Here is a 16,159-nt window from a genome sequence, read left to right as displayed (position 1 = left end):
TGAATAATCGTTCGTACTTCTCAGAAATTTTGCTGCAGGTTAGTAGTTTTGTTTCAGATGATGCCTAAGAACATTTGTGCAAAGAGATTACATCAATTCATTTCACATTTAACCTTTTAGAGCCGTGATTTTATTAGGATTAAAAACAAATGTTGTCGACGACCTTTTCCTTACAAGCGTTTCTGGGACATTGATAAACAGAGTTATGTTGCATTCTACGTGATGTTGCATTCTACATTTCAACTTGATCCCAGTCAATCGATCCGTCTTGTAATCCATATTCCGACTGATGAAGCCTGTTTCGAGGCAGCCTGCTCATCACGGCAAGACCTGAACCAACCAAAAACAGAAAAGATGTAAATGGAAAATTGTAGTAAATCACTATCATGAAAGGATGATATTGTATTCAGTCCTTATAGTTTAGCAAACATCCAAAATTAGTCCTTGCATTTTAGAAAGCAAAAAAATCAACCATTCTTGTAAAAGATAGTATTGTACCTTCAACCATTCTGTAAAGAGCTGACCACCATCCATCAATAGACGTATTATATTGGTCAAGAGACTCTTGGATTTCTTCATTGTGCTTTCCTTCCAGAACACATTGTAAAGTTTTGACGGCATCCTTTGTTTTCTTGAGGATATTGTTCTTGTCTTCGATTTCCAACTTGGTAAGGTCGTTCTGCGACGAAGAAAGGCTGACAGGAAGGGCAAATTGGGCAGCGTCAGCCCACCGTGAAGAAGCCATCCATCTCCTATGTCCATCCATCTGCTTCTCTTTTTCTCTGCTAACTCTTTCACCTCCAAACACTAAACCTCGTAAATACTGAGCATTAGCGTCTCCCGTACTCTGAACCATCTTAGAGAATGCACTGTCGGTAACTGAAAGTAGTTTTTCTGGCGAATCATATTCAAGAACCTAACAAAAATGGTTACAATTGTTAAATTTTCCCAAGCAGTGAAAATGTGGAGCTATGTAGTGCATAATATATATACTTGAAAAGTATACCTTGCCAGAATCGAGGAGAAGGACCTGCTCACAATCGATGATGGTATTGAGTCTATGAGCAATGATAAGCATTGTACATGATTTGAATTCTTCTCTAATGGTTTTTTGGATTAGAGCATCTGTTCTGACATCAACAGCTGCTGTGGCTTCGTCGAGGACGAGTATCTTTGATCTCCGTAACAGAGCTCGGGCAAGACTTAATAGTTGCCTCTGTCCTACACTGAAATTCTCCCCTGCCTCAGAAACCTTCAAAAATAGATACCGAAAACCTTCAAAATATATTCACTCAATCCCGAAAACTTTCACTTAAATGGGTCTGGGTTTCTATTGGTTTGGATCGGATAGGTCCATTCTAGGGATTAAAAATCTAGCAAGGAACATCACATGTAAAGTTGAGTTGAAGAATAGAGTACCTCAGCATCAAGACCCAAGGAATTCCTGACAATAGCATCCTTCAAATGAGCCCTTTCTAAAGCCTCCCAAAGATCAGCATCGTTATGTTCACTAAAAGGATCAAGGTTGAACCTCACACTCCCTAAAATGCAAATGAAGCAAATTCATTACAATGGAATTTTAAAAAGAAAACAAAATTAATTAGTAAAGACTAAACAGAACGGGTGTCAGCGAGTTTAAGAGTATGTACCTGAGAAAAGAACCGGTGATTGTGGTATAATTCCCAGACTTTACGCAAGTCCATCAGTCCAAACTTTCCAATATCACAATTGTCAATCAAGATCCTTCCCTTTTCCAGTTCTACAATTCGAAACAGAGCATTTAGCATGCTAGATTTCCCCAGCTCCAGTCCTCCCAACTATCCCTACCTTATCACTAGGAGAAATCGTAAACGAAATTCCATGAAGTACAGAAGGAAGCTCAGGCCTGTAACGTAGGACAACATCCTGAAATTTGATGGACCCCATTGACGGCCAACCAGGTGGTGGACGGGCGCCGTCAATGACAAGTGGGGCCTCCGAAGGCAAATCTATATATGTCCCAACTCTCTCTACTGCATTTAAACTGTTCTCGGCTAAACTTGCTAGTCTCAAAACAGCAGTCAACAAACTTGTAATATTTAAAGCGTAGCTGAGAAGTAAACCCATAGATGATGCGAATGCCTTCTGGTACACGGCCCTTCCATTCTGCATTACAGCAAAAGTTGCTGTTAACCAAATCATGAGGCCTCCCACCGTCTCCAGCCGGATTCCGAGCCAACGGTTTCCGCTCATGTTCACCAGAGTGAATCTGATATTGTTGTCCACGGATTTCCCCGTTTATGTTGGCCATCCGATCATAAGCTTTGTAAGCACGGATAGTAGGCAAACCATTCAGAGCTTCTCCAAACTGTGCATAGACCGGAGACCTGCTTATTGAATCCAGTCGCTTCACTTCACGGGCTGTGCTCTATTCCCACAGAATAAATAATACTTTCAGAAAATGGATTTAGTGAAGATTTACAGTTTAAAAGAGAATAAGAATTACTTACCTGGTAGTAGAGATAGGCTGTGTAAAACAGGACGAGGAGTGGCATTATAGACCATAATGACATGGCGCTGACGATCCCAATCAAAACAAAAGTAGAAAAGAGCTGTGACACTTGGTTCAGAAACATGTTGACAAATAGCGCAACAGTGCGATCAATGTCGCCTAGATCCTTTGCAAACCTATTGATGATTCTTCCAAGTGGATTGGTGTGGAAAAACACCATCGGAGCTCTTAATATGGATTTAAGCATAGCATCGTGCAACTTTTTGGAAGCATAAAGACTCGACAGGATTAACCAATATGAATTTCCCAACATGACCAACACCTGACCAAAAGATAGAAGAGAATATACGAGATTGTAGTAACCAGGCCCATGTGTCTTAACGGTTCCTTGATCTGTCCATGTACTCAACCACGTGCTACTTGCAACTCGTAAAACTTCTGTTATGATATAACATGAAAAAAGTACCATCACCACCCTCATGCCTCCTAATGCATTCTTGTACCTGGACAAGACATTAAAACTGACGACCCCAGTTTCCCTTTCCTCCTGCTTGATAAGAACAGATTTGCCTTCTGTTTGTTTCTCCACATCTTTTGCAGTCTTTGACGAAACGTGTGCATTGCCATTGGAAGAAGGTTTTGTGAGTTGTCTGTTCTTCACTTTCAGCTTTTTCCTCTGCGTACTCTTCCATTTTACCCGCATTCTCCATCAGTTTCTGGAAAAGCATGCCATTATTGGAGAGCTCTTCAAAAGTTCCCTCCTCTTTCACCAAACCCTCATGAACCAAGATTACTCTGTCCACTTGTGACAGAAAGTGCAACTGGTTGGTTACAAGTACTCTCGTTTTCCCACTTAAATCTCCCTTTATGCATTTGTCAAAAACCTACAGACAATTTTGTATGCATGAATTAGTACTCTTGATAATAAGCTTATTGAGTTAAAAAAGCATAAATTTAAATCAAAGGAATACTGATCTAAGCAAAAAAGAATACAGATGATAATTCCCCGAAATAAATTTGAGAGAAAAACAAAACAGAGCAACCAAAACTTTTACTTTGGGTTAAGTACCTGTCGAGCAACATGAGCATCGAGTGCACTTAAGGGGTCGTCAAAAATATATACATCTGAATTGGAATACACAGCCCTCGCCATAGAGACCCTTTGCTTCTGGCCACCACTAATATTAATACCTCTTTCGCCAATCTCTGTAAGATCACCACCCTAAAAGTCAAGCATAAGACGTTACTTGCTGTGTGCTTTATAAGTATAACTGAATTCATGGATTGATTGCAAAAACATGAAGAAACGCTTACTGGAAGCAAGTCAAGGTCATGCCTTAGGGAAGTCACATCTACTGCCTTCTCATATCTATTTGTCTCAAAGTTAGAACCAAATAATATGTTATCACGTACCTGATAGGATAAAATAAATATGAGAAACCCCTCACAAACCTAAACCCTTTAATCATGATATTTGTAAAACCATGTGTAGAAAAAGCGAGTATAACTTACAGTTGCATTGAAAATCCATGAGATTTGCGGAACATAAGCAACCGATCCTCTAATAACAACACTTGCTTCATTCGAGATTGCAGGAAGCTCCCCAAGCATAGCCGATATAAGTGAGGTCTTCCCTTCTCCAGTGCTACCAACAATTGCGACTAAGCTGCCAACAGGTACATCCAAATTGATATTTGACAATGTCGGCCTCTCTCCCTAAATTATGATTAGTTGCTTATCATAACCAGTAAACACTCGACAAGAGAAGTTTGGAAAAACAAAATGAACATTTACCTTTGAATCCCAAGAAAAGTTTCCATTTTTTATTGAGATGGCTGGTAATTCAGGTTCAAGAGGAGGGTTGGGCAAAAGAAGTCTTTCTTCAGCTGAGAGCAGCTCCTCCAACCGTTTTAAGGAAACATTTGCATTGACCACCTAAAAGCAATACGAGAAGACAGGGGAACGATAAGTTAACACATAATATCTTTACAATCAAGATGATAAAATAAAGGGCAGAGAAGAGGAAACCTGAGTAATCATATTAGGGAGCATGAATAGGGGATAACGAAGCACGGAAAACAGAGAAAGAGATGTAAATGCTCTTGCAGGTGTCAGATCCCCACCAAACAATGTGAACATACCGAAAGATACAACAGTCACCACTACAGGACTGCTGTTCAAAATGAATCCATTTAGCTGTAAGACAGGAAAAAAAGATCATTATGTCAAATGCGAATGAATGAAGCTAAGTTGCTCGGAATTTAAGGTTGAAGCTTTTATGCACTCACTTGTAGATATGAAAGAGAAAGGAAAAAAGAAAAGAAAAAAAAAAAACCAGTAGTGTTTTAGACTCTACCGCTGAAAGCAAAGATGATTTTCTGAACCATGATAATTCATCATCCCGAACAGCTTGGACTTTGGACTGGAAACTGTTCTCCCATGCATAACATCTGATATCAGAGGAAGAGAATCAGATGGTCACTGGATTTCCCCATACTGCATGCTAGATAAATAAATAACTCAATCATTCTCACTATCAATCATACTTTACAGTGTCCATTGCAGCGAGAATTTCATTCATAAGGCCGATTCTCTTGTCTGTTCGTTGCAGCCCCTCCTTTGTCAGTTTTTGCATTCTGCTTATAACTAGCGTCTGTGTCAACATAAGACAAATGAAAACACTAAGATCAATATGGATGTAGCAGATAATAAATATAAGAAAAACAAAAATATAGTAGAATTCAGTAACAAAAACATCCAACAAAACTTTATGATAACTCTATCTTAAAAACTAACTTTGTTAGGCTGTAAACACAAAACAGCATTAACTGAAACTAAGAATTCTCAAACACGGTCAATGAGAAGAGTATAAGAGGAAAGTCAGCAACCTGTATGGGGAACAGAAGAGCTAGCATTATTGCACCAAGAAGGGAAGCAACGCCCAACTGCTGATAAAGAAGAACCAGTGCAGTTATGATACGAAATGGAGCTGACCACAGAGTGTGAAGTGATTGGCATATTTGCTGTCAAAGAAAACACACAAGTGAATTAGATATGTCACATGTAAGATGATATGAGCGTATCCAACTAATATCAAGACAAGACCATATGAGGTTAAAGGTAAACATAAACAGGAATGTCATCAAGTTCAAGTTGTGCATGCCTGTAGTGCTTCGGCATCCGTTGTCATCAAGTTTGTTATTTTTCCAGTTGCAAATTCCTTGCGGCTCTCGTGGGTGAGCCTTAGAGATTTGCGAAATACAGCCGCAATCTATAAAAAGGGGAACGAACAAACAAACAGGTCATAATCAGCATTAAAAAAAAGCAGGTTACAGGTCTCATTAATGATGCAAGGAAAAACTATTCTATTACTTATGGAGCAGCCAAGTTTCCATGAGTTACACCTAATCTACACAAGTACCATATATATGCATATAATTGTCAGCCAAAAGAGAAAAGGAAATATCACCAGAGTCGATCGCAGTCGGAAACCAACACGCATGACATTCTGAAAATATTGAGCTTCACATAGCACCCCGAATACCTAGACCAATAACATCCACTTATCAGTAAAGTGTAGAGACAATTTCTACAATTACTCTACTGAGAAAAACTGAAATGCCCAATGAACTAGAAGGCATCCAATGCTTTATTTTCACTTGGAAGTCATACAGATATAAACAATGAGGGGACAACAACATATCTAGGAATAAAGTTCATTTCTCGAAAGAAAAAAAACGCACAAAGTTTTCATGCTCATACCACTCCAACAAAAATTGAGAAGGCATAGACGTAACCAATCCAAGCTGGATCACCTTGTTGCATAGACTGCAGTAACAACAAAAGTAAATTATTGGAGAACACCAACAAACATTCAACCAGACTTTTTGGATTCGCTCCCCAATGATGGGGGGGGGGGGGGGGAGAGGGGAGGGAGTGCATGCAAGAGAAAAGAGGGGGGGAACACAGCATACCATTAAAAGTGCATTCAGTAGAAGTGGCCCAACAAATTGTGAAACGTCATTTCCAATCTACACATTGGCAAAGATAATGTAGTGTTAAGGGATATAAAATTTGTTAGCGATACAGTAAGGTAAAACTGGAGGCTCGCATCTTGAGTCATGATGTATTAAAGCAATTTAATTTAATAATTTTCCTTCATATTGATGATAAAGTGAATGATATCTAAATCACAATTTGCCACAAGCTTGGCGGCCCAAATTTACATTCAAATGCGATGCCAAAGGAGTGAGATTTTACCTTCCAGAAGCCTCCCCACCAAAACCTATTCAAGACAAAGACGGGAAATTAATAGATCTCATAATGATTATACAATGAGTTCACAAAAACTTTGGTAAGTTTCGATCGATGTTTTCACTAATGTGTACTGAAAGCATGTCTGCTATTCCCCTATTTTTATAACTCAAAAAACAGAATCATAATGACAAAAAGCAATATTAACAATCGTAGTGCAGAAGCCACCATATCAAAGGAAACCATCTACTGAAAATAACTTCAGCTGGAAGCTGATCCAAAAGTGTCGCCCTACCTGCCACCCAGACTGCTATTTAATGCCCGTAAAAGCCATGGTTTAGGCTTCCGCAACTCCTCAGTCCAGCATTTCTGGAATCTTCAGAGCTCCACCAGAAAACAAATCAAATGAATTTGTTGGACTTAAACAATTTCAAACTCAATGCAAACAAAGATGGATAAAAAATACCTTTCGTTCAGTGTTTCAGTATGGTCCCATGTATCTAATTTCCAGACATCCTTCTCTGTTATAGGTCTTTTGTAACCTTGCTTCAGGAGAGAGTTCATCCATCCAAATGTGATTTCTGGTGAAAGAAAAATAAAGAAAAGAGAGTTAGACAAAAGAATTCACTCCATAGTTCAAGAAGATAAACATTAGCCTATTGCACACTACTCAAATAAGCATGATATATCAATCGAATGATTCTGTTTTTTCTATTTCAATACTGAGCATGAAACTCCATGAAAGAGTTTGTAAAATCCAGATTCCAGTAAGATGCTCTTTGTTATACTCACTAGAAAATAGGTCAGCATGCCTTTCAGGACATATTTGCTCTCCGCCAGGAAGTTCTTCATAATCAGCATCGTCAACGGAATCACTTTGGACAGCAGTGTAACCAGGATAGGGGTCCAACTTGGGAACATATACAAATAAGAGAACTCCAAACATGGCCTGAACCAAAATAAAAGGATATTAAACCAACACATTATATAAACTTTTTTGAATCAGCCCAATATTTATACAAGACATAAGCAACAAACCTGAATGGAAACTTCACTGAAGTACAGAAACAATACAGACCTGCAAAAGCAAAGCATGACCGCTGAGTTTAATTAACAAGCACTATCACTATTCTTGTTTTTCATATCTATACCAGTAAGCTAACAACCAAGAAAGCAATAGATGGTGAGATACAAAGAAGTTATGTCATGTCTAGGGGGAATGAACCAAGCACAAAATACCTGCTGTAGAGCTCTTTCAATGACATAACGAGATTGAGCATCACAATATCTCCGACTAAGGTGTAAATGATTCCAAATCGGACAACCCATCGGAATTCATTAATGTAGACTTTAGTTTCCAAACCAATCAACAGAAACATTGAGCTCCAAGCAAGAGCTTCAATGATCAAAGAAACCATCTGCCACAAAAATAGGAATTACAATACTTGAATGAGAAAACCAACAACCAAACTCTGCTCTTACATGGCCTAAAGAGGAACAATTTCAGATAGGACAAACAAATTCACAAGCATGCGAGTCAAGATACCATACTTAAAAAAAATTTAAGATGAAAAACTGTTAACAGAAAAGGAGAGATCTACCTCATACGGAGCCAGACCAATTTGTTTATCAGGATTCAATACAGAAATAACCATGATCAATCTGAACAATGGCTCAGCAGCACCATAAGCGGCCAACAATCCCAACATGTAGTTATACAACTTCGACTTCAATATATAGCGTTGGACTTTATAATCTGTCTTAGTGAGCCACATCCGATAGAAGCAGAGTCCCATAAGAACCAAATGCGTAAAGACAATCACCAGGGAGTTGGTGGCACAGGGAGTGTAGGCACCAAATGCATTGTCGACTGCTCTTGCCCACACATCGTTTGCCTCCGGCCGGCAATACCAATCCATAGGTGAGAAAGCCATTTGCTTTGTACTTCCTTTGCTACTATTCTTCACCTAATTGGTACACATAACAACTGTGTCAAGTTTACTTAGTAGCATGTATGCCTGGAGTGGAATAATATGAAAGATAAAAAAAGTCAACTTGAATGAACGATCATAACAGAACTTAACGAAAGCATAAATGGTGATCCCCTACCCAATAGAAAACACAAAACGAGAAGATTAAAGCATAATTTTTTTTCCTCCAAGCTGAAGTTTCAGTTGAAATTCATGAGAAGCATATCCGTTATCCAGTAACCAAGCATACCAATATCTATTAATGGAGGAAAGAAGACAAAATTCTACTTTACTTTTCAGCAAAAAATAATTAAAAAGCGACTGAAACTTTATTTAACTACAGAAACACTTTATTTGGTTGAAAGATTGTGAGCTCTCAAAAGAAAATCATTGACAAACAAAGTTAAGAAAGTAAGCACCTTTACATACAACAACAATACGAAACCCCTTAAAATTGAGCTGAAGTTGAAAGCAACTCCTAAAACAGACGAACTCCAGAAATAGTAACATTAACATGGATCCAGAAAAGACACCCAAGTAAATACAAACAGAAATAAAACGAATTATTGTATTAAAAAGAGTGGCGAACAAGAATATGATACTATAGAAGAGAATCCGGGACCTTTGTTACTCTCTTCACTTGAGCAGGGAATGAGGAAGACAACAAATGAGAATAGAATCTAAGTCACTTGGAAATTTCATTTCAGAGAAAGATTCATTTTAGACTCACACCATTGCTGTCTATAATGTAAACTGTTTTTTTATTGCAGGAGTAGTTATGAACTACAGTCCACAACGAGAGATGCTGTGATGGGAAAGAAATACAGTACCGATATAATGACTGATAATAACAGAGTAGGAAATAAATATAAATATCATAAATATATTACTCATTTTATGCAAAAAAAATAAAATAAATACTCATTTTGATTATATAAAAAGAAAATTACTCATTTTATGGAGGATAAAAAGATGTGATTCATTGCATGTGGAGGTAAGTTTTTGTTGTATTTGTGCACATGTTATACCATAAATTTTTTATGTTTATGGATATATTAGTATTAAAAAAAACTTTATTTTAGCGTTTTTTTATAGTATGTATTATTGAGGATTCCAGTTTAAATATTTACTGATATTTTTGTCGTAAACGGAGGAAGAATATAATATTTTTGCCTTTTGTTATTTACTAAATTAATTCAGTCGTTTTATATCATTGCTTACGATGAAATCTACCAGTACTATTAATAATAATAATAATAAAAAAAAAATAATAATAATAATAATAATAATAATAATAATAATAATGAGTAGTGATTATGTCATAGAAAGAGCACAAAATGAGGTTGTAATTAAATAATTTAAACTAGAAGTCGATAGTGATTATCTTCGTGCTTTGGAGGACTATTTTCATGCTTGAGTATGTTGCGGCTTGGCGTGCTATTAATTGGGCACAAAGTATGCATGTTTCATTGCTTGTCTTAGAAGGTGATTGTCGTTTTCTACTTCGAAATTTAAAACTATATCGGTGCTAGTTTGACAACTCCGGGGTTGCTATCGGATTTAGTCTTTTGTTACATCCTTTAGTTCGTCTAGCTTCTTTTGTGAAGCGAGGGGGGCATAGAGTAGCCCATTATCAAGTCGAACTCTACTTCATCTACTAGTTTTATGTATATTTCAATAGCTGTATGTTCGTATAGTTGAATATGTTTGATTGTAGGTTAATAATGAATGATTAAAAGCTTTTGCCATTTCAAAAAATATAAATCTAATTATTTCATAATACATTTCAATGATGATCAACAATATAATTAAGGATAACTTAAAAAATATATATATATATAATATAATATAATATAATTAAATGTGGAAGCAAGCAAGATGGAGGGAAGGGAGAGATTTAAATATATGGCTACTAATTTAATATGGGCTGGTTGGGTTAAACAAATATAATCATTAGGCCCACATATCTGACAACAGATCTTGTCCAAACTCCAAACTTTAGATGTCGTCTCTGTTGGCTCTATCTACAGTATGCTACCTCATTCTGATCTCACCTCAGCCAATTATGTATTAGCTCAATTCTACTATTTCAACTCGTTTCATTTTAAAAAGGCCGATTAAATCGGTCTAATTATATGATCAATGTCAGTTCGAATCGATTAAATCAATTTCTGTCTTATACTAATATTTCTTTGCCAATTGAAAAAAATGACAAGCAATGATCAGTTGCAGAATGTGGCAAATACTAAAGAGTATATCATTAATTAACAGCAGATAGGAGTGCTAATAGTAATTAACAATTAATTAGAAGCAACTGATGTTGTTTTACAGGGCACCAGTATTTTTAAGGCCAAGGACAATTCCAACGCCAATAATATGACCAACAACGCCACAAGCCAAAGTATCAGCCAATGTGAAACCAGCCGGATCACCGGTCTGCAAGCCTGACTCCCTCACTTCAAGCTTCAATCCGGCAGTCGCCTTCCTGTTTGCCGACGGAGCCAACCCGAATCTCCCGGCGAATAACATCAGGCTTGTGGTAGTCACCATTATCTGTCACCATTAATTATTACCAGAAATGAATATATCATTTTCACTAATCTAAGATTAAGATTGTATTGATTTTAATTACCAAATTTGTGGGTGAGCCAATGAAGTCACCGCAACGAGCACCTAGAGCTCCATTTCCCTTGCTTTGCTTCATCGGCAACACTGCTGCCTGAATAATAGTAAAATTTATTCTCAATGAATACGAGATAAAATAATTAAGTAATGAAAAAGAAAATTCTTTTAGTTTTTTTTTTTTTTTGAAGTTCTTTTTAGAAATAAATAAATACTAACTTCTTCTTGAATCAAATAGATACTAACTTTGTATCCTAATATATCATATTTTGTATTTTTAAATTTACTTAAATTTACATGTATTCAATAAAAAATTATTAATTAAAAATTCATATCTGTATAAATGAATTTAAAATTACAAAACATCAATACGAAAATAGTAAATAAATGAGAAAGAATAGTACAGAATACTGACCATGCCCTTGGTTGGGGCAAAAGATACTTGGGATCTTAGCCCAGTGAACTGAGGGATAGTTGTCAACGAAGCACTTGCCATTGTAGTTGATTTCTTGATCTGAATGAACGAATGAAAGATTTTGATTTCAATTTTTCACAATATCAGTTCTTTAGTAATAAAGTTTATTTATTTATGTAGAGCATAGCCACATAAGATTTCTGTGGCTTCAGAATGCTAGAATTGGATTTTGTTAAGATACTTGAAGCTGACTTGGCTTCATATTATAGGCTTCTTTATATTGGATAAGGTTTTTGGCTGTCCCTACTAATTTTTTCATCTAGTCAACAGCTAACTATCGAGTTCCAAGTTCGTCAACCTAAGAAATGGGCCTAGATGAATATTCTATTTCCGGTTGGGCCTGAATTTTGTATGCTCGATGAAGACTCGACCATTCCACTGGACTGAAAAATCAATTTCAATTACCCATACTCGCTTTTCGGAGTTCCTGATTCGAGATGTTACAAGCAATTTTATTGGGCTTCTGAGTTCTAACGATGATCCCCCGACAAATATATTGATCCGACGATTCAAAATACAATGCAGTTTATATACATGTGAATGATGCTAATGTTAACTTCAAATCATTTTATTTTAGCACTATATTAGTTTTTGGAATTCTTGACTGTGGTAGTCTATTTATCGGTATTCTCTTTATTGATTAGGAAGTTATGGCTCATCTTTCGAGTTCGTTTATGACTCATCATTCGTAGATATTTTCGTACGATTTAAATGGATATTTTTCTTTTGGATGGTTGTTGGATTTATTTATTTCATTTCAAGTTCTTATTCTCTAATTAAGAGGAATTTTCTCTTTTAATGACAACTAGATGGGGTTGGGTCTTGTTTTTCCGTTTCGAATCCAGGTATGTCAAGTCCCAACAATCATTTTCTAATCGTTTATTTTTATTTTAGTTCGATTTTATTTTTTCGAATTGTAATCTACTTTATTTATAATTTTTTTCAAGTATCTATAAAAGTTATCAATAAGTTATGTATATGACGTTTATTGATTTGCAGATGCTCGATCATGTTCTAAATGGTCTCAAAATACATATTTTTTTTTGCCAGTTTTACTAAAAACACGTCATTTGAGACTGTTTGAAGCATGCTCGAACATGATCGAACATCCGCAAATCATGAACACACCCATAACATTTATCAAATAAAAAAGATTTTATTATTTAGTAAGAATAATATAGCGCACATTTGTGACTAATGTTCAAAACTTTTTTTTCTTTTTTAAAGTTAGAGTAGTGTTGGATATTAACATTTTTCTTATCCCACATTTCATTTTTTTAACAAGTTGTTACCTAAAAAAAATCGTTAATAAAATCATATCTTTATTGAAAATTTGTTAATAAAATAATTATTTTCGTCAAAAAAATGCTTACATGTTGTTGCTGACTCAACAAAAATGACACGTCAGCATCCTCAACCTTCATTAAAAAAAATCCAGATTCCGATGATCATCGACGGTGGTTAGGCCGCCACTTTTGGCGGCGGCGCCGGTCGATGGTCGACGAACACCATAAATTTTTATATAGCCGGACTCGTTTCGACGAGATAAACGACGTGGTGGTGTCGGATTTTTCAAATTTCAAATTGTTTGGTGTAGATCTAAGTTTAAAGGTGCGGTGGCCGAAACTTTAAACTTAGATCTACACCAAACGGTTCAAAAGTTGAAAAATCCGACACCACCACAACATTTATTACGTCGAAGCGATTACGGGCATGCAAAAATATCTGGAATCCGGCGAGCACCGACAGGCGGCGCGGCCTAAAGTGACGATGTTGGTGGCTAGTGGTTGGTTGTCGCCGGATTCCGCAAGTTTTGTATGCGCGTACTCGTTTCGACGAGATAAACGTTAAGGTGGTGTTGAATTTTTCAAATTTCGAACCGTTTGGTGTAGATCTAAACTTAAAGTTTCGGCCACTGCACCTTTAAGCTTAGATCTACACCAAACAATTCGAAATTTATAAAAACTGACGCCACCACGGCGTCTATATCGTCGAAACGAGTGCAACTACATAAAAATTTCTAGACTCCGTCGATCACCGACCGGCGGTGCCGCCAAAAGTGGCGGTCGAACCACCGTCGGTGATCGCCGTAATTTGGGTTTTTTTTTATAAAGGTTGTAGATGCTGACGTGTCATTTTTGTTGAATCAACATTGACGTGTTGTTTGTTTGGCGATGATATGGCTACCACATGTACAATTATTTTACAAAAATGATGATTTTATTTACAAATTTTCGATAAAAATATAATTTTATTAACTATTTTTTATAAGACAACAACTTGTTAAAAAAATTAAAATTTGAGATAGAAAAATATTAATATCCCAATATTACACCTTGTCCTAGAATTTGTGAACATATTTATTTTTTTAAAAACGTCACTTTGGTGAATGGGCATATACTATTCATTTTTAGTATTTAATTTTTTAACATAAACAGCAAAAGTACATGACTGGCATTCCGTTGTGGGTCTGTCATCAAAGCTTGCTAGTAACAGTAAGAAGTAGTAAGTATATCAGAACTTGTCCTATCAAGTCAGACTTTTTCCAGTAATCACTCTCGTGAAGCAAACAACAAAAAGAAAAGAAAAGAAAAGAAAAGAAATTAATTTGTGTTGAAGAAACTTGTTGATTCCTAAACAAATAGTATCTCTGTAAAGTATATTTATTAATACGAGCGTCAAGTATTTCGTCAGTCTCTCTCTGGACTGGACCAATGAGGAAGGAAATTAGCAGCTTGGTGCTTCTCCAATGGCGGTTACTGATCATCCTCCTCTGCTTTTCCTGTAAGATTTCTTCATTACTCTGTTCTAGTATAATGCAGTTTCTTCATCCCGAGAAAAAGAAAACCCAGTACTCTCTAGGTATTTAATTTAATTTTTTTAAAATAAATAAATACAAATGATTTCCTAGACGGATTTTCCAACAGTTAAGAAAATTATATTATTATTAAAAAAAAAAAAAAAAAAACTATGCGTGTCGTTTGGTTTCTTGGGTAGGGAACAAGACAAAACAAACATTCTCCAATGTTAATAAATGGCGGTTGTGGTCCTGGCTGAGAAGATTATTTAAAGTTAATAGTGATCCAGAAATAATCGACTTAATTACTTACTTGCAATAATCCTAATTCCTAGCTAGTGCTTAATATTATACTCCGTACTAGTTAACTACTACTGTGCTGCTAAATCTCTTGTGTAATTGGGTTTAATTTTGTTCTTTCACTAGCTCATGTACTTGAAAATTCAATTTAAATTGTATTCTCTAGGAACAGTTCACTTATAATTAATCAAAAACTGCTAAAACACGGAATTTTTTTATTTTCTGTACTATTTTGTTTATTTTTTGGATGCTAGCAAACTATAGTTTGAAACTGGAAAGTGAAAGCTGTTGTGCAGCAAGATGTAGTATATACTTTACTTCCATTGTGCAGTTTACTTTATTCTCTTGACTAGCTCCATTAATCATTGTGGAGATGGACTAAACAAAAAGGAAAATATTCCTGAGTAATGACCAGTGACCACATTTGTGAATGTCAGTTAAATTCCTGGTTTGAGAAGTTAAAAGTAATTAATTTAAGATTACTAATTTGCTTCCTTTTAAATGTAATCAGCACTATCAACAAGATCCAATGCAATTTCGGTTGAAGACAAGGAAGACGTTGCAGTTCCGGTGAACACACAATCGCCACCGGAAGGGAACACGACTTTCCTAGACGGAACAACTTGGTGCGTGGCTCTTCCAGGGGTCCCACAGATAGACCTTCAGAATGCTCTAGATTGGGCTTGTGGGGTCGGGATGGCTGATTGCAGTGCGATTCAAGACGGAGGATCCTGTTACCATCCCGACACTCTTGTTTCTCATGCCTCTTTTGCTTTCAACACCTATTATCAGCAGAATGGCAATTCAGACATTGCTTGCAATTTCGGTGGAACTGCCTCGTTAACAAAACACGATCCTAGTAAGAATTCATTCACTTTGGGGGATTTCGTTGTGTGTTTGGAGCATGTATTGCTTTGCTCTAAACATACACCCTCAAAATGTATACATGCTACTTTGACTACTTTATAAATTATATGTATTAATTTATTGTGTTTACTTTAGGTTATGGCAAATGCACCTACTCTGCCTCCGGGTATGCTTCATTTTTCTGATGACCTTATATTTTGTTTATGATATCATCTACTAGCATCATCTAATGTTTGTTTGTTTGTTTCTTTTGTATAACACTCGTTTCGTTTCCTAGAACGGTGAGTTCATCTGCTCCTTCAAATTCCAAGTATCAATATCCAAGAAGCTTTATGTGGTGGAAATTTGCAACTATTTTACTGTTTCTGTTCATCAGAAGCTGA

At 36.3% G+C, this 16,159-nt stretch overlaps 2 protein-coding genes and 1 pseudogene across 2 annotated transcripts; 1 reads left to right on the top strand and 2 right to left on the bottom strand.

Moving 5' to 3' along the window:
• Window positions 1–232: 232 nt before the first annotated feature.
• LOC139881989 (ABC transporter C family member 2-like) lies at window positions 233–8,679 on the bottom strand (annotated as a pseudogene).
• A 2,361-nt stretch (window positions 8,680–11,040) lies between these two features.
• On the bottom strand, window positions 11,041–11,833 carry LOC139881998 (photosystem I reaction center subunit psaK, chloroplastic-like). The gene is made up of 3 exons (XM_071866384.1): window positions 11,753–11,833; window positions 11,348–11,434; window positions 11,041–11,268 (listed from the first exon to the last, which is right to left on the bottom strand). Exons 1-3 carry the CDS (start codon window positions 11,831–11,833, stop codon window positions 11,041–11,043), a joined length of 396 nt encoding a protein of 131 aa, XP_071722485.1.
• A 788-nt stretch (window positions 11,834–12,621) lies between these two features.
• Window positions 12,622–16,159, top strand: LOC139881992 (major pollen allergen Ole e 10-like). The gene is made up of 6 exons (XM_071866376.1): window positions 12,622–12,657; window positions 12,812–12,833; window positions 14,251–14,307; window positions 15,421–15,768; window positions 15,912–15,942; window positions 16,054–16,159. Exons 1-6 carry the CDS (start codon window positions 12,622–12,624, stop codon window positions 16,157–16,159), a joined length of 600 nt encoding a protein of 199 aa, XP_071722477.1.

Source organism: Rutidosis leptorrhynchoides, unplaced genomic scaffold, assembly GCF_046630445.1.
Source record: "Rutidosis leptorrhynchoides isolate AG116_Rl617_1_P2 unplaced genomic scaffold, CSIRO_AGI_Rlap_v1 contig217, whole genome shotgun sequence".
Lineage (NCBI taxonomy): Eukaryota > Viridiplantae > Streptophyta > Magnoliopsida > Asterales > Asteraceae > Rutidosis > Rutidosis leptorrhynchoides.
This window is presented reverse-complemented; position numbering and strand designations above follow the sequence as displayed.

Excerpts from the sequence above, each read along its gene's own strand:
- LOC139881992 (XM_071866376.1), top strand. The coding sequence starts at position 12,622 with ATGGGGTTGGGTCTTGTTTTTCCGTTTCGAATCCAG. Across the intron at positions 12,658-12,811 it reads TTTTTCCGTTTCGAATCCAG|ATGCTCGATCATGTTCTAAA; the intron begins GTATGTCAAGTC and ends ATTGATTTGCAG. Across the intron at positions 15,943-16,053 it reads TGCACCTACTCTGCCTCCGG|AACGGTGAGTTCATCTGCTC; the intron begins GTATGCTTCATT and ends TTCGTTTCCTAG.
- LOC139881998 (XM_071866384.1), bottom strand. The coding sequence starts at position 11,833 with ATGGCAAGTGCTTCGTTGACAACTATCCCTCAGTTCACTGGGCTAAGA. Across the intron at positions 11,435-11,752 it reads TTGCCCCAACCAAGGGCATG|GCAGCAGTGTTGCCGATGAA; the intron begins GTCAGTATTCTG and ends ACTATTATTCAG. Across the intron at positions 11,269-11,347 it reads TTGGCTCACCCACAAATTTG|ATAATGGTGACTACCACAAG; the intron begins GTAATTAAAATC and ends TAATGGTGACAG.